We start from the raw sequence: 18019 nt of genomic DNA, 5'->3' as shown, positions 1-18019 counted from the left end.
ATAGCTGGAGAAGGATACTCTATGCCTTTAGGTTGAATTATAACAGAACTATACCAATATTAATCTTGAACTGAAGCATTTAAAGAGAATTTTGAAATGTGAGGGATTTGTTTTGATTTGATTAATACAAAAGTAAAGCGTGATCTGTAACGTTGATGGGTGCAGACACACTCTATAATTATGTCATGCGTGATCTGTTTCTTAATATTTCTATCCCAAAAGAAAAAAAATAAAAATTTGTATATTCAAAAACAGAAAGTTGTTAAGAACAATTGGAACCTGTTTGTATGGTGGGCTGCAAAAGACTTGCTTGTGTACTTGATCTGCTCCATTGTCATCCGCAAAGAAAATTTATGCTCTAGAATTTTCAATATGATTCTAATAAATGATGGTATAATTGACAGTAAAGGAAGCATTGGAGTCTGTACACCTATTTTGAACTTAAGCTTGGAGGTGGAGTTGTCACTGAACTTCAAAGGGAGGTGATCACAATGGTTTGAGGGTTTGGGCTGTGTCAAATTTAACCTCAAGGCAATCACGAAAGAGGCGTGTGGCATTCTACTACTATGTTGATAAGAACAACTAAAAGAAAGGTATGATAACATTCTTATAAAAAAAAAAATTTTAAAATTTAAAAAAAAGGTATGATAAGAACAAAAAATAAGAACAAATAAGTAGTAAAACTATAATTAAAAGCAAAATATGTGACAATTAAATAAGGTAGCCCAAACACTGCTTCTAAGCCAACTTCCAGTTGATATCAATAATTAAGTTTTTGTTTCTATCTAAAAAATTGTTATAATTTGGTGCAACCACTTGGCAATTAAAGAGGATATCCACTTGGTGCAATCACGGCCTCTAAGTTATATGTTTAATATATGATATCCACTTGGTGCAATCACGGCTTCTAAGTTATATGTTTAATATATAGTATATGATAATGATATGTGAAATGCATTTATTGCGATGCATCCTAACAAGCGGGTAGAAAATGACATAAACCAAGCTGAACCCAGCTTCCTTAATCATAATTTGTAATGAATAGAAATACCATTTCTTTCAGATCTAAATGTATTCAAGTCAATCAGTGGGCTCAGGTATGAATATGACAATCAGAAGGAATAGAATCAGAAAACTAAAATTCTGCACACAGAAGCCAAGTAATGTATGACAAATAATGGAAAGCATTCACAAAAGCACTGGGGAATCATCTAGGTCAGAGACATTGTCATTGAAGCTCAAAGCCAAAAGAATCAAAATTTTACCATCCAAATCCAAGACAAAGGGAGGGGAGGGGAAAAACTCTGTTGTTTTGCTATATACAACCATGTTCCCTGTGGGAGGTAAGGGAGATGTTAGGTTTTTACTATATACAATACTGTGTGCTGAACTGCTATATCATCGAAGGTAGACCCTCCGGGTCACATTCACTTCACATCGATCAGTGTTTTTATCCTGCTCAAAAGAAGTTATAAAAATCAAATTTCAAGTGAAAAATGTGATAAATGTACAGACTGCCACTAAAAAAATTAACAAATAACCTGTTGTTTCTTGATAATATGCTAAAATGACTTGGGGGACACCTTATTCAGAATATGGGAATTTTTATGGTAAACATAACTTTACAGATGCTGGATGGTGAGTATAACTAAACAAATTTATGCACTTACCTGAATAAAACAACTAACATATTTCATTGCATTACCAACAATAAAGGCAAGCAAAATTGCTTTTGTGGATAAGGTATTTTCTATTACTAAAGTGAATAAGAATGCTACATCAAAAGGGGAACTGTGAATTTTACACAGCATAATGCTCCAAAGCCTGGCTCAGAAAATTTCAGTCCCATGTTAATCATAACAAATAGAGACCATAAAGAGAGTTGCAGCCTGCAGGAAACAATATTTACCCTTCCAACCAGCCAACCCAAACTGGTTGTTATGCTATTCAATCCTGCTTATTAGATGAGAGTGGGAAGGAAAGGAAACAATACGTTGGCCAGTCAAATCTAGAATGTCAAGTCTTTTTAGTTTATAGTTTTTTTTTTAAGCTAATTAAAATTTCCTTATAAAATAGGTTACCTCCCAATGATGAGCACTTTGTAACTTTAAAGAATGGAAAAAACAGTGCACAAAATAGATGTGATTCTATAAACTCTATATAACTGTTGTTATTTGTAACTTTAAAGAATGGCAAAAACAATGCACAAAATAGATTTGATTCTATAAACTCCATATAACTGTTGTTATTTGTAAAACCCCATGCACAAGACCAATCAAATAGAAGTGGAAGTAATTCTTTGAATATGAAGAGTAAGTAGAAAAATAATTTCTAACATCAGTGTATCAATGTCACATGCATAAATGACTTCACGAAGTAGAGGATGAGAACTCCAACGAAGACGTTTATATAACCAAAACTTCCTAATTTTGAGTTATTTTTATCTTAATCAAGTTGTCTAAATGCAGAACCACCCTATCGGGTATTTGTGTAAGCTCTATATAAATGCAGTTATCTCACATACCAGAATAATTCTTTGGAGGGATAAAATAGGTTCTATATTTGCTTTAAACTTAATAAAAATTGAAAAGAGTGCATTTTGCAACTAATATTAAAGATCTGAGCAAAAGAGCAAAATACAGGATGCTTTGAGAAGATAAAATCAGATATCAGCCTGATCAACTGAAAATTAAGACCTGTACCTTTGAACCCACCAATCCTGTTCTACCCTTTTGTGAAGCACTCTGTTTCGTCCCTTTCTGACCCCTTACCATGGCCCCAGCAGAAATGCCTTTTCCACTGCATTTCTGGCTTGCAGTCATTCTCCCTGTAGCATTCTCTTTACCAGCACCTGACAACCTGTTAAGCCTTCCTGCTCTCATTTTCTCCTTAGATTTTATTGCAGCAGTAGACAACACTTGTTGTTCATTAACTCTAATTGGCAGCAAAGATCTTGCTTGTAGAGTTTGATTTTGAACCTGAAAGAATCACTATAATTCATATTCTTGATGACAAAAACAGAATTTTTAAATCATACATCTCCCACCACATAAAATGGGATGCAATAAATAAATTGCAAAGATCTTAGTGGAGATTCCCCCCACGTGCATGCACGTGCTCATAATTTTATGTGGGGGGTGGTGGGCGGGTTTATTAAAGATGCATGTACCCATTGCGCAATTATCTAGATGTATTTGACAAACAATCTCTATATTGAGGACACTTCTCAATAAAACCAATTGTTGGTGCATAATTGTACCTATAAAATTGGATACGTGTACTACATCACAAAACTAAAGTTTTTTTTTTTTTAAGTAAAACTATAGTTCAATATGTTGGATACAACTTTTATCAGAAAAAAATTATCGAGTGTCTCAAATTTGGACACCTTCTCACCTTTGGTTTTGCAGCTTCTTGACAAGTTGGCTTTACAACACTGATTCTAGTTCCCCTTCTAGCATTGGAGCTCCCTTCTTCAATTTTAATAGTTGATTCCTTAGATACACTAAGAGTTTTTATTTTGTTCTTTGCTGCAGTAGTCATTCTCATTGCATTTCTGCTATCTGGGGTTATTTCTTTGGGACATCTTGATGTAAATGTTGAGCATTTAACCTCATAACAAGGGTTTGATGATGAGCCCACGCTGGACTTGCCACCAGATGAGGATTTTCGGCCTCTTGACAGACATTTATCATTATTCATCTCCACCCTTGATGCTTGTCTAGTGACACAGCTTTTCCTAAGACTAATCCTCAATTCTGACAAAAAACCACTTTGACTAAATGATTGAGTTGATACCTCCATGTGCTTCTGCTCTTGTTGCTGACTGTTCTGAGATGTAACGGTGCTTGTCGTATTGCTTTTAGAAGCCTTGTTTCCCTTCGAACATGACTGCTCTTGCTGCAGACTGCTCTGAGATGTAATGGTGCTTGATGTATTGCTATTAGAAGCCTTGTTTCCAATAGAACATGACCTACTTGCTGGATTCCCACAAGTGAACACAGGTTTAGAGCAACTCAGTATGGCATTTCTGGTAAGACTGCTTTCACAGACCAAAGTCGATTTCAACCTGCAATTTCCCTTTGAATTTATTAAGCCTGATTTGGGTTTTATTTCCTCACTAGATCCTGAATCCACCCAAGAAGATTTCTCACTTAAAACCTTGACAGGATGCGGCTTCTTTAATAAGAACTCATGATTTTCTGCTCTCCATTTCTTGCTTCTGTACTTTTTGCCTCTTGACCTTGAGACTGAAGGTGGAAGTTTTGGGGAAGTTGATCCCTGTAAGTCAAAGTCTGAGGTCAAAATAACCTCACCACAACGAGAAAATGCAGATTTTAACTGACGAGAAGAACACTGGTGGAACCTGAAAATTAATTCAATTTAATGGTAAGAATTCTAACTTTCAACAACATTCCAAAGTCAATTTAGCAAGACTGCAGAAACAATTGAATGCAGCAAACCAAGAGGACACATACTGGTGGCTTGTGTGGAACCACTCATCATTGCTGCAATGTAACAAGAAGAATACTATGATTGGTATCATAATTTAAATTTGATCATAAACTACTAGAAAGAAATATGGAATCCTTAAAGCAATGATATAAAGCTCACATGTCTTGGTGGTTAGAATTAGCTTCTAGAGTGAGATCAACCCACATAGGTGCCTCAATTTCTTCCTGTACAATAATCAGCCAAGCACAAAACTACTGTGAGTGGTAATCAAGCACAGACATGTGATGATGGTCTCAGAACTAACCAAAATGACTATGTCACAGTGGAAAGGAAAAACGAACAGAACATATTGGCCCTATCATAAAAGATTCCTCAATTTTGGTCTGTAAGGCTCCAGTTGGATCTCAAAAAGAGGAATTAGAAAGCAAAGGAAATTGCTATTGCTTAAGAAATTGGGTCTTAGATAAATTTTTAGACTTTCTATCACTTGTGCTTATTCTTTTCATGATCCAAATAGAACATAAGGATATCTGACAAAAAATAATGAAATGACATATATCTTGGATCTTATGGAGTTCGCATTCTTATGGATCAAAATGACAGAAAAATTAAAGTTTTGAAACTTCAATTTAATTTCTTTTTCTACAATTCTCACCATCCAAACGTGGTCAAATCGATCCAAATATAATTTCCAGACGCATATAGATAGAGAACTAGAATTCAAGAAATGAAAAAATAAAAAATAAAAAATAAAAACCCAATCTCTCACACACACACATATATATATAATACCCAGATTGAACACTAAACGAAAAAGGAATAAACAAAGAGACCTCATTTTCAATATTTTCAACCCAGACACAAGTGTAATCAAACAAGTTCACACGAAGCCTACATAAAAATCATAGTACCAAGAAATTAAATTCATGAACCTCATGACCTTTTACTAACAAATTTTAGAAACCCATAATTTCAAACCAGACCCAGATATTAAAAATGATAGGCCCATGTCAAAAACACAAAACCAAGATTAAAATCAAGAACCAAATTTTAATAAACAAAGCCAATTGATCAAACTAAAGAATCCCATTTTGGTAATCAATAAAACCTTCAAAACCCACTAAGGGAATACCAAAAAAAAAAAAAAAGGAGTAACAGAGAATAATATCAAGAAAGCAGATTCAACAACCATTAATAAAGCTTTAAAGAAGAAAGAAAGAAAAGAGTACCAGAAAAGACCAGTGATCATTGGCCTTTTTGATAGCCATTTTTGTGTTTCCCTCTACTTTCTGTGACATAAAGAATCCCACAAAGAAAAGATTTTGCATATGAATATATCCGGCTTGCGAAGTTAGAGATTTATGTGTTTGATGAAATGACTGAGAGGCTATGTAGTGCCCTCCATTTCCTTCTAATGGTTTTGGGCTTTCTTGGGTTTACAGTTACACTGTTGGAAACAAAAACCGAGAAAATGAGATTGGAGGTTGAGGCTCGAATACGACGACGTTTTGTTCTCATATTGAGGACTGTTCGATTTGTGGACTTTTTTTATTATGTTTTAAAAGGTTGTGACTTGTGAGTGTGCTTTTTTTATATGATGGACGGTTGGGATTGCGTGTTCGGCCTCAAAACAACATGACCGTTGGAGGAATTCAAAATGTTGGAAGGAGATGGGACTCCTCTCACTCCTCTGAGCACGCGCGCGTGAGCGCGTGCTTTAAGGCAACAACATGGCAAAGTTTAAAAAAATATATTATTTTAAGGGTAAATTACTATTTTGATACTTAAATTTTACCAAAAATTTATTTTTCATTCTTAAACTTTAAAAAGTTCATTTTCGATCCTAAACAATTGAAAAGTTTTTTTCCTAATCTATTGAAAATTTTTTACTTTTCATCTTTAAATTTTATCAACAGTTTGCTTTTCATCCCTAAGCTATTGAAAAAAAAAATTCTTTTTTCATTCCTACTCTGTCTCTAAACTATTATTAAAAAAAAAAAAAAAAAACTATTTACAAAGTGTGATGATGAAAAAAGATTTTTAAAGTTTAGAGATGAAAAGCAAATTTGTGGTTAAGTTTAGGGACCAAAATAGAATTTTACCCTTATTTTAATAATAATAATAATTTTATTCTCAATAATAATAATAATAATAATAATTTAATTTAACACAATTTAGAAACTCTTTGATAATCTAGCCTTCTCTATAAAATCATAACTACAACCGCACATACAACCAACCAACACACACAGAGAAAAGACTAAAAAATTGGGTGAAAACCCCATACACAAAATTACAGTGTTCAGTATTGTAGGTTTTTTTTTTTTTTTTGGGGGGGTGGGGTAAAATTTTTAACAATGACAATGTGGTGGGCCTTTTTATAATGTTGGGCTGGGATTTCTCCTACTGTAATGGGCTCAAGTATTTTGAATTAGGGAGTTAGGACCAGTCCAATTGTAACCCACCTTGGTCCGGCTTGTGAACAAACTATGCCCCGTTTGCCAGAACTTTGATCACATACCCATGACAGGTAGAGCTACTATGAAAAGTTATGGCAGGCAGATAAAATAAAGATAGCAAAAGAAATGCGTTCACTATTTAGATAGAATAAATAAAGGGAAGCGACAAAAAAGACACCCCGCACATAAAACAGCAGAAATAAGTGGGGAAGAAATAGTAATGAATTTATTAAATCAAAGAAGGAAATATCAATCTGCCATGCCAAATTATATTACAAGGCCGAAACCAAGAAGTGAACCATTTCCTCAATACAAATAATCTCCCTTGAAAGAAATTAATTGTTTCGAGGGAACGGAGCTAAATGGCTTGTGCCTAGAAGGATCTTTTTTGCCTTTTGCAGAGAGCAGGACTTTAGAGGGAGAGAAGGGATCAACCTATTGGTGCATGTCTGCCACTATATGCTCTCTATTTTTTTTTTTTCGGTCTTTCTAATTCTTCTTTTCTTTTCTTTTCGTTTTCTTTCTCAGTGCTTGCTCCTTTGTTGTGATTCTTTTTTAGAGGTTACTATTACTGTGTTCGTGATCCCCTTATTGTACACAGCAAGTGTCCTTTATATAATGTCTGTTGTGGCTAGCTTTTACTATTTTAGCCTTTAACTACCTTTTCTGGTCTGGGTGTCCTTACCGACCACTACTGGTTTATCAATCGCCCAGCCAGCACCACTTACCTGTGCTGGATATGTCACTCCCTATCACCAGACAAAGAAGACTATTTTGTTTGTTTGATTGTCGTGGCATTCTTACCTGCTACAGTGTGGGTGCTCTCTCTCTCCTATCCCTAATGGCATGCACCTAGTGATTTCAACTCATCCTTACTTCTTTTAGGCGGTATGTCATCCCAGCAGGACATTTTCCCTAAAAGAGCCTAAGTAGGAACACCAGAATAGGCTTTCCCTTCTCCCCACCGCTAGACCATGCCCTCTACCTCTGACCCATGACCCACCACTTCCTGTATTAGCTGGGTACAGGCTGATGACGCTTAGGCCTTATACGTGCTCCACTTCTACATATGTCCAAAACCTGCCTGCTGCTCATGCATTCGCCGTAGTCTAGAGGCTTGTCTGTATATTCTACCGTCCATTCTTGACTTCTTATGGTGTGAGTTGTTTTCTGATTTCCCATTCTTTATGGCTTGCTCCCTTTAGGGGCTAGACTTTGCTTGATTGTGGGCTTTTCTTCCTTCAGCCCACTCTTTTGCTCCTTTTTGCAGTCTTGCTACTATTTTCCTGCCGCACTACTCCGCCATTTCTGCTGTGATGTCATTTGACCCAAGCCTGCTGGACCTTTTTAGGTCTGTTACTTATTCTTCTCTCAATGGCTCAGTGTGATCATTGGGCTTTTTATTACATTGCTTGTGGTCTCCTGTGTCCCATTCATTTCCTTTTGGGCATCCTTGGCCCATTTACTTTTCTTGGGTGTCCTCGACCTTTTCTAATTCTTCATTTCCATAGGCTTTTACTAACTCCTTTGGGCTTCCCTATCCCAATTACTTTATCCTTCATCCTTAGGGCTCATGGACTTTCCATCAACCCTTTCCTCTCTTTACTTGCATTACTTCGGGTTTACTATGGCTCATTCTCACTTTTCTACATCACATACTACCTATGGGTTTGCTACTTCTCTCTCCGAGCTCCTTTAGGCCCGTTTGCTTCCTCAAGGCCCATTTGTTTACTTTATGGGCCTATGATCCATTATTCCTACCACTTGGACTTAATGGCTTTTCTACCCAATTACTAACTCATTGCTGCCCATGTTGCTGGGCTTCTTCCTTCTACTGGGCTTCTCAAAAATGAGCATCAACAGACAGAAGGTTTTTTTTTTTTTTTTTTTTTTTTTTTTTTTTTTTGGTAATTTCCAACAATAGTGCCAACCGGCTAAAAATTGATTTGGAGAACTCAATGTGAGTGTTCTAATTCAAACATTATCCCAATGTTTGTTTTGTTTTTTTCTTTTCTTTTTTGGTTTGAGGAAGAAGATTCTTAAGATTCAATGTGATACCCCAAATTATGTGGATTTAATTAGATTTTAGATTGTTTGAGTTTGTCTTGAATAGACATGTATTGAATCCCATATTAAGTGCTTATTAGGCGAATCTTAGGTTTATAAATTTTTACAAAGACCTCCAATTACAATTTAAATAGTTATTTTAGGGTATAGGTGCAAATGTGATTGACATTTTACTTGGGTCATTACATTCGATCTCAAAACCCACATGGTAGTTAAAGTTGAACACATGTTTTTTCTTTTCTTTTTTTTCTTCCTTCTATGAATGTATACTTGTATGTTCTTTGCCATATTGGCATGCTTGAATGAATAAATTTCGCAAATTGATGAGAAGTGGGTCTGAGAAGTAATGATGATTGCCTCTTAAAGGTGATTTTCTTGGAGGCTTTTTAATTTTCTAGAGGTTGTAAAGTTGATTGTGAATGATTTTGAAGAGATCTCCTTTAGTTGGGTGCACAAGGAAGCCAACCACTTTACGCACACTCTAGCTTAAGAGTCCTTTAAAGTTCTCTCCTCCCTGAGAAATTATAAGATCCACATGGTAAACAAATGATGTGGTCCACCATTCCACTAAAAAACTTCCACCCATTTAAAATTGTTAGTTAGAAAAAAATTTTAAACAGAAAATAATTACTGACTTAGCAATTTTAAATAAGTGTAAGTTTTTTAGTAGAATGGTGGACAAATGACATGGTCCACCAGAGGACTCTATAATTTCTCCTCCTCCCCACCCCTAAGTTTTGGAGAAATTATACAATCATCTGATAGACCACGTCACTTGTCCACCATTACACTAAAAGACTCCCACTTATTTAAAATTGCTAAGTCAGTAATCAGTTTCTATTTTTAAAAAATTTTAATTAAGAAATTTTAAATAGGTGAGATTTTTTTAGTGGAATGGTGAACTACGTCATTTGTCCACCATGAGGACCTTATAATTTCTCCAAGTTTTGTTAATATTTTCTTGGTTGAGGCAACCCAGTGTGCTTTGTAATCAGGGATGTAACTAGAAATTTGTGTTTGAAAGAGTCGAGGTAAAACTATCATATTGATTTTGAGCCAAATAAAAAGTAGGGTTTGTTGATGATGAATAGTAAAGAAAAGCAATGGATTTACAAAGGAGGGGGATTGAGAGTGTCAAAAAATGATGAGTGTAAATAAATAAACAAATAAGAAGAAGAAGTAGGATGAAAAGGTTAGAGAAGGAAAATAAAATAAAAATAAAATTAAGATGAGAAAGATGAGATGCAAAAGTTTCTCTGTGAAAGAGAGGGAAAAAAAAAAAAAAAAGCGAAAACAAAGATGAAGTAGAAAAAGAGAAGTAATGTTAGGGAAGAGAAGAAACTGTGCTGAGAATTGAGAAAAAGAAAAAGAATATTTTCTAAAAAAATTAAAAAAATAATGATGTACCACACATTTTTCCACAATTGTCATATATGGCATATTATGATTAGCTGTTTGTTCTCACAATTGTCCTATGTGACAGACTATGATTGGCTGTCTGTTATTATCACATGAATTACCATTTTTTTTCTCTACCATTTACAGTCTACCATATAAAACAACTGTGACAAAAATATGTGGTACTAATATTGTTAAGGAAAAAAAAAAAGAATAAAAAACATATATAAAGTGGAGCTACAAAGGGGCAAACATTCACATGGAATATAGATTTGTCTATAATAAGTGCCATTACAAGTTTTTTATTTATTTACAAAAATACTTTTTTTTTTCTTTTTTTCTTTTTGAAATAAAGATATGAGATGTTAAGAAATGGAAAATGACAAAACAAGTGCAGAATTGGAATTTTGGAAGCCAAATTTGGCGTGTTGGAGGTGGGGCCAAAGCTTTGTTCTTGGAGGGGCTAGTCCTTCAAAAAAATTGAGTGAGTTAATTTTACTTTACAGTGTTTTCAATAAAGTTTTTCATTCAGAAAAAAAAAAAAAATATATATATATATATACATATTTTTCAATAAAGTTTTTCATTCAGAAAAAAAAAAAAAATATATATATATATATACATATTATAGTATCATCTATTTGTAATTTTGGCTTAGTAAGAATCTCTTCCACTCTTTAGTAATCGCCTTACTATTGTTTTGTTCCTTTTATTGTTTCAGATTTTCAGGAGAAATGACAAAAGGTGAACTATGGACGGCCCAAAAGTGGAATTTCCGTTCTTTGCTCCTTGAAATAAGATTAATTGTATAAAAACCGCAGGAGGTATCATCGCGGGGATAGCTCAGTTGGGAGAGCGTCAGACTGAAGATCTGAAGGTCGCGTGTTCGATCCACGCTCACCGCATTCCTTTGATTTTTGCAATATTTTTACGCTTTATGTTGTCGTTTCATTCATGCCAGTGCCACTTTGAAATTTTGCTCTCACACACACCGCATCTATTATTTTTGCAATCTTATTGCTGTTAATAAACTATGAAATCATATTACATGATATCATATCATATCATATATCATATTATATCATATCATATTATATATAATAAAAGTTGGGCTTAGACACCGTGGTTGCGCCAAGTGACAGCACCAAATTGTAGAAATTTTCTTAGATTTTTAGATTTTAAGAAAAAATATATATAAGTTTTTGTCAACTATAAATTCTAAGTGGATATAATTTTTCTTCAATTATAATTTCTGAGTGGATAAAAATCTTAAGTAGATTAAAGATAACTGAATAAAACTAAATGGAAAAACTTATGAAAAATAAATAAATAAAAAAGAAGAAGAATTTGATCACAATTGGAATACTAAACCCAGCAGTATTGGGAGACCAGCAGACAAATAGTGCTAAAAAGAAGGAAGGATTTTGATGAATACTAAACCAGACTTCTTGCTGAAATTTCTTTATCAGAAGCAAGGTTTCAAGAGGTAAAGAATTAGGCAACTTTCTTATTTTTTAATTACTATACTACACGTTTATATATGTAACCAAAAAAAAAATGTCATGCGTTGATTCTCAAATACCAATTTCAAATAGATAATACTAAGACAAATAATAAATAAATAATTCTACCACTTATCAAACAAACTTTTAAAAAAAAAAAAAATTGTTTTACTAATAACCAAAATATCCAAACCATGCATATTATACAATATACAATAATTGACCTATAAACTTATAAATTAAAAAAATAAAAAATAAAAAAAGCAGAGGAAAAATCAATTTATAACAATGTTATCTATTTCTTTTGTGTTTATCCAAAAATAAATAGAGGAAAGTTGATAAGAAAAAGTAAAATTTTGTATTTATCCAAATATTAGTAGAGGAAAAGTTGATAAGAACAATTAAGATTTTGTATCTATCTAAAAAAATTGCTACTATTTTTGCTTACCTTCAAGTATGTCTAAAACTTGCGATTAGATCATAGGGAATAAAAATCAATTGGAAAAAAAAAAATTATAAATACATTTGCTCCACCTCCCTCAAACTTCTCATTCGAACCGTTCATGAAGGTTATATTTTTTGTATTCTTAGTTTTTTTTTTTTTTTTTTTTGTATATATTTTTAGTTGGATGGTTTTGTTCTATAACAGAAGTACATATTATTTATACTACAACTAACTATATTGGAACTCTTTGAAGCTATAGAGTTTGAAGGGAACTTTGAAAAGCTTAGTTATTTTGACCATCTCTATTTGGCCATGGAGGAAGGCACGTACACTTTTGTGGAGTCATGGATGCTATTTTCATGTATCATTAAGATTTTTATTCCATAATTGATAAGTATGATCAATCCTCATTACTTCTGGTATGTATTCTTTATTCTTTCACCTAAATTTTCTTAGGAGAAAAAAATGGAAGTATTCATGTTATTAGAATTTTGAAAGTGATTATTTACAATAAGCTTGAATTGTCGAAACTTAATTAACTAGATCTTCATCAACCATAATCTATTGGAATATGATCACAACAAGGATTCTCAAGTGAGATAAAAACCTTAAAAATTAAGGTGTAGTTGGCTTAGCAATATAGATTAGTTGGCTTAGCAATATAGATCTTCATTTATCTCATAATAGATTGTTGTTCACAAAATTAGCCTAGAAGGATGTGCAGACCTCACAAAAAGGTATTACTTTTTATTTCTTATGACATCTCAATGCTAATGAAGCTATTTTCAATTATCAATGCAAACTTATTGCCAAGGTCTTAACTCTTAGTATTTCTCAAAAATATTTCTTGAAGTTTATATTTACACATTTGTTTTGATAGGTTGAAATTCGATGCCTCCTCCCTTGCTTTCAAATACAAAAACTCAATTCTTATGTAAATCTCACTACTCTTATTTATTTATTTTGTTTAGTAATTTGGGTTGTTTATAATTCTTAACTATTAAATTGAGTTTACCACTTAAATATATGTTATTATTTAAATTTAATTAAATTAAAAATTTTATTATTTTCTTTAATTACACATGATTCTTGATTAAGTCGTGCATCACATGGGCATAATACTAGTATATAATAAAAGTTAGGTTTAAATGCTGTGGTTGCACCACGTGACTTTACCAAATTGCAGAAATTTTATTAAATTTTTAGATTTTTAAAGAACTAAAAATGAATAGTATACTACCAGGACTCTAATTCATTCTTATCATTAAATAAAATTATATTAACATTATTTTTTTATTTGTTAGGATATATTTCTTAAATTAAGGGATAAAATTTAACATACAAAAATTTAATTAGATAATATTTATCATCTAATTAACATTATTTTTTTATCTGTTAGGATATATTTCTTAAATTAGGGGATAATATTTAACATTCAAAATTTTAATTTAGATAATATTTATCATCTAAATTTTCAAAATTTTAATATTATTAAATTAATATTATTTTATCAGAATATCAAGCTACAAAACTTGATTATTAAGAGATAAGCACAATCCAAATTCTTCAAGAGGTGATTAATATAAATCTATCCCAAGAAACAGTATATATCTCTAATAATTTGATAATCTCTATCTATTCCAAAAAAATAGCATATATCCCCATTAATTTGATAATTTCTACGTTGATGACATTTAATATATATATATATATATCAAAATTCCTTATAGCTATCAACTACAATCTCTTTCTCTCTCTCTTTTTTTTAAATTAAATTTTAAATTTTTTTTATTTTACGTTATGTTGAATCAACTCTTTTTTTTTTTTTTTTATTCTATTCATATGACCTTTTTTAATTCCAATTTTTATGGGATAAAAACAAACACATTGATTAGATATCTTTAATTTCAATAAGATTTAAATGAATTATATTTCAAATAGAACTCCTCCAATATATATAACCCTATATATCATTTTTAGAGTGAAGCTTATTTCAATATGTGAATGCATAAATCCTATGACAATGCAGGTATGCATTCTTTCTTCTTTTATTATTATTATTTTCATTTTGTTTATTTTCTTTAGTGTTATTATTGGTTTTTTGTCTTCATGTGATTTTAATTAATGAATTCAAAAAATTCGAAAACATTGTCAAGTTTCTAAAGACTCCTTCTTCATTTTTGTTTTTTGTTTTTATTAAATTGAATAGGTTTTGTGTATTGGTTGCCTTTTGTTTAAACTAATTTTCTTAGCTTTGATCTAATTTATATGCTTAGGGTTAGGGTCTTAGAATTAATGAATAAATATGGTTAGAATTAATAGATTAATTTAAAAAAATTTCTTATTTGATTTTTATGTTACATCAAATTATCAAGATGTTCTACACGTGTATTCTTGAATTATCAACTTTAATTTTAATTTATAATATTATCAAGATTATATTAATTTTAGATTTATCAATTGTTTAGTACTTTTTTAAAAATAATTATCAATTTAAAATTCAATTTGTAATTATCAATTTAATTTAGTTTTAGGAAGAAATCTTACCCCTTATTTTAGTGAGATAATTATTTACACTTAATAATTTTTTCTTTTATCTTTAATCTATTAAAATATATAATTATTTATACATTTATTTTATAAGTTTTTTCATAAAACCATGCAACGCACGTGCCTATAACTAGTGAAAGTATGAAATTGCACTGTACGCCGTCATTTGAATGATTGAAACTGCTAATCATCTTTCCCAATCGGGCCATTTTTATAGAGAAAAGATGAGGAAGGCAATTCAAAGCGAAGGCCAAAGCAAAGCTTCAAATTAAGTATGGGGGAAGAGAGGTCATAGACACGTACTCCATAAAACACACCCCGGAAAAAAACTAAAAACAAAACAAAACAACCCAATTCCAGCTTTTTCTTTAATATATTTCTATTTCTATTAACTGTACTAACTATATCAAAAGAGCCAATAGGCTTATAAATAGTATTTTTGGTTTGTTCTATTAAAAATATATATATATATATATATATGTGTGTGTGTGTGTTTGATTTATTCAATTGGTGAACTGCACTTTTACTTTTACTTTTACTTCTTCATTTTTTCCCTTCAAGTATGCATTTTGGTTTGAGCTTTGTTTTTGTTTTTGTTTTTTAATCATCTTTATATGTTTACTTTATACTTGCAATGTAAACTTACATTTTAGACACACAAAAAGTGACAAATATTATACCATAACTTCGCTATGATAGTTTTGGCTTGTTCAATTTTCATTCTTTTGCCGGCCTTTTTTTTTTTTTGTGAATGCGTAAAACTACAGTAGATTTGCTACATTATTTTTGGTTTGTCCAATTTGCACTGTTTCACATTATAATAAAATATTAACACAACAAATTGACACAATATTTTTACAATTGTTAGGTGTTAATTCCTTATAGGTCGAAATAAAATAATAAAATATCATATTGGAACTAACCACAACTAAAAATAAAGGTATTGTGAAAAAGAAGTGCTACATTCACAATATTTTTCACATTACTTTAATAATAAATCATAGGTGTTAATTGTTTTTTTGTTCTAATTTAAACTTACCAATGAAACTACTTTTTTGTCCACCAATAATAAACTGTAACAACTTACTACTTATGATTTGTTGTGAAAATATTGTGGACATAACATTTTTTTTTGTAAAAACATTAAGACGTCTTGTTGTCGGCACAATTTTTTTAAAAACTATTGAGCTGTCAATTCTTTACAAGTCAAAATAAAATATAACAAATTATAAAGCTATTATAAAAATGTTGTGCCATTTTATTCTGTTTTTTGAAATTTTTTTGTTATTTAATCAGTTTTGTTTCGCCAAAATTCACTGTTTCACATACAATTTTCTTGGGATGACTTTTTTTTTTTTTTTTTTTTTTTTGCGCACAATTTTAAGTAAAACCACATAGTTTTACACATAAAAACAAAATAAAAAATTTAGGATAAAAACACTTTTCATCCTTTATGTTTGGAGTAGTTTACCATTCCTCCTTAAACTTTAAATTCAATCAATTTTTCCTCTTAATATTTTGGAAAATAGAAAATATATCATATTTTTATTCTCTCAGTTAAACCCTAATGAAAACTTATGATTCTTAAAATATTTTATTGTGTAATGTCTAAAATACTCCCACTAAATTTTAACATCTCAAAATTTTTCTTCACGTATTTTGAGTTTTAGATGGTAGTAATTTTTGAAAAATTGGAATTATGATATAAGGTATTTTATTTTTATCTAAAAAACATTGATTTTCTAGGTTTAAATTTTCAAAATTTATAATTTATCTAATAGAAAATTCGGTGACACATGCCTTTTGTTATCTTTTTTTTTTTTTTTCTTTTTTCTTAGCAAAACTCAGTTGTTTATTATTGGAAGATAATGATATTATTTATCATTTTTAAAAGTTTTAGTGAATATATTGACTTTAGCAAATAGGTACTAAAAAACTATTAAAGTAAAATATATATTTATATGTTAAATAGCTACCCTGACTTTTTGGTTTATCAAAATTCTTATACGAATGAAATTAAATTTTTATGACATAATTTTCAAAATTATTAAAATTAATGTCTCTTTTGATCAATGTATTTTCTGTGTAATTTAAAAATTAAATGATTTATATCTTTGTTTTGTGATACAAATAAAATTTAAAATTGACCTTAATCACTACTCTTTTTCCATGACAAGCACGTGTCGTGCATGTGTTGCCATAACTAATTATAGGAAAAACATCAATAAAAATTCTTACTAAAAAATTAAAAAAATAATAAGAAGAAACTAATTAGTCAAATTGCATTGCTTACGTTTGGGCATGTGCGTGCTTAAAATTAGATTGTCTAAACTTATTAATAAATTTATAAGATATCAAATTATTATTTTTAACCATTTTATTGTGAAAAATCCAATATAAATTCAAATTTTTATAACTTATAAGTTCATAAATAAAATCATTCTATCAAATTAGTTCAAATAATATGATTTTAATTGTACTCTAATTATTATATTAGCAAAAAATTTTGAAGAGATAAAACAATTTTTTTTTTAATTTTTTATTATGAGAAAAATATAAGTTAATTAAATGATTCATGAACAAGGTCAAACTTACTTGTTAAAAAACAAAACAATACAAAACAAATCAAGTATGACAAATAATTTAGTTTAATAATGAGCTCAAACTTGGTTCATATTAGGAATAAAATTAAATGAATCACTTTTGAACCTTTATTATTTTTTGTAAAATTTGATAGCTGGGAAATGAGGATTTGAATTATGGACATCTTCCCCTCAAAAAAAAAAATTTATGGACATTTCTATTAGAAACACTAGGAAGTAGCAACTGAGTTACAAAACTCTTGGCACTTTTAAACATTTAACTTACTTTAATTAACTCCATTAGAGCCCCATTGACATAACTATATTAGTTGATAATTCTCGTGTGTTATTAATTATATTGATTTCATCTTGCCATTCTAGGCAGGGTCTACCCAACTATATACATCATGCCCTAACAGTCACTAAAATCCAAATAATGCAAGGATCGCAATTTTTTTCACTACCATATTAACATGATTTGTTATATTTAATATAACATCATTTTCACTTTATTCAATTGCTGAAGTCAATTTTATTATACATCAATTATAAAAATCGTAA

The 18019-nt window shown here is 30.7% G+C and overlaps 1 protein-coding gene and 1 non-coding gene across 4 annotated transcripts; one reads left to right on the top strand and one right to left on the bottom strand.

The window, feature by feature from the left end:
- Positions 1 to 1200: 1200 nt before the first annotated feature.
- Positions 1201 to 5962, bottom strand: LOC111984230 (uncharacterized). 3 transcript variants are annotated; one of them, XM_024015860.2, is made up of 6 exons: positions 5685 to 5961; positions 4615 to 4679; positions 4479 to 4508; positions 3397 to 4366; positions 2703 to 2978; positions 1201 to 1455 (listed from the first exon to the last, which is right to left on the bottom strand). In XM_024015860.2, the coding sequence occupies exons 1-6, from the start codon at positions 5781 to 5783 to the stop codon at positions 1399 to 1401; spliced, it is 1497 nt and encodes a 498-aa protein (XP_023871628.1). In that variant the 5' UTR covers positions 5784 to 5961; the 3' UTR covers positions 1201 to 1398. The 3 variants fall into 3 exon arrangements, with proteins under 3 accessions (XP_023871628.1, XP_065628420.1, XP_023871629.1); XM_065772348.1 differs by lacking the exon at positions 4479 to 4508 and having other exon boundaries at positions 5685 to 5962; XM_024015861.2 differs by lacking the exons at positions 4479 to 4508; positions 4615 to 4679.
- A 5249-nt stretch (positions 5963 to 11211) lies between these two features.
- On the top strand, positions 11212 to 11284 carry TRNAF-GAA (transfer RNA phenylalanine (anticodon GAA)). Its single transcript has one exon. It is a non-coding gene; the product is annotated as a tRNA-Phe (tRNA).
- The last annotated feature ends 6735 nt before the right edge of the window (positions 11285 to 18019 follow it).

The sequence above is a fragment of the Quercus suber genome, unplaced genomic scaffold (assembly GCF_002906115.3).
Source record: "Quercus suber isolate HL8 unplaced genomic scaffold, Cork oak 2.0 scaffold_57, whole genome shotgun sequence".
Lineage (NCBI taxonomy): Eukaryota > Viridiplantae > Streptophyta > Magnoliopsida > Fagales > Fagaceae > Quercus > Quercus suber.
Note: the sequence above shows the minus strand (reverse complement) of the source record. Positions and strands in the feature narration are given on the sequence as shown.

Coding starts and splice junctions, on each gene's coding strand:
- LOC111984230 (XM_024015860.2), bottom strand. CDS start 5,783: ATGCAAAATCTTTTCTTTGTGGGATTCTTTATGTCACAGAAAGTAGAG. Junction 4,680..5,684: donor ATGATCACTGGTCTTTTCTG/GTACTCTTTTCT, acceptor ATTATTGTACAG/GAAGAAATTGAGGCACCTAT. Junction 2,979..3,396: donor AAGAAGCTGCAAAACCAAAG/GTGAGAAGGTGT, acceptor TGATTCTTTCAG/GTTCAAAATCAAACTCTACA.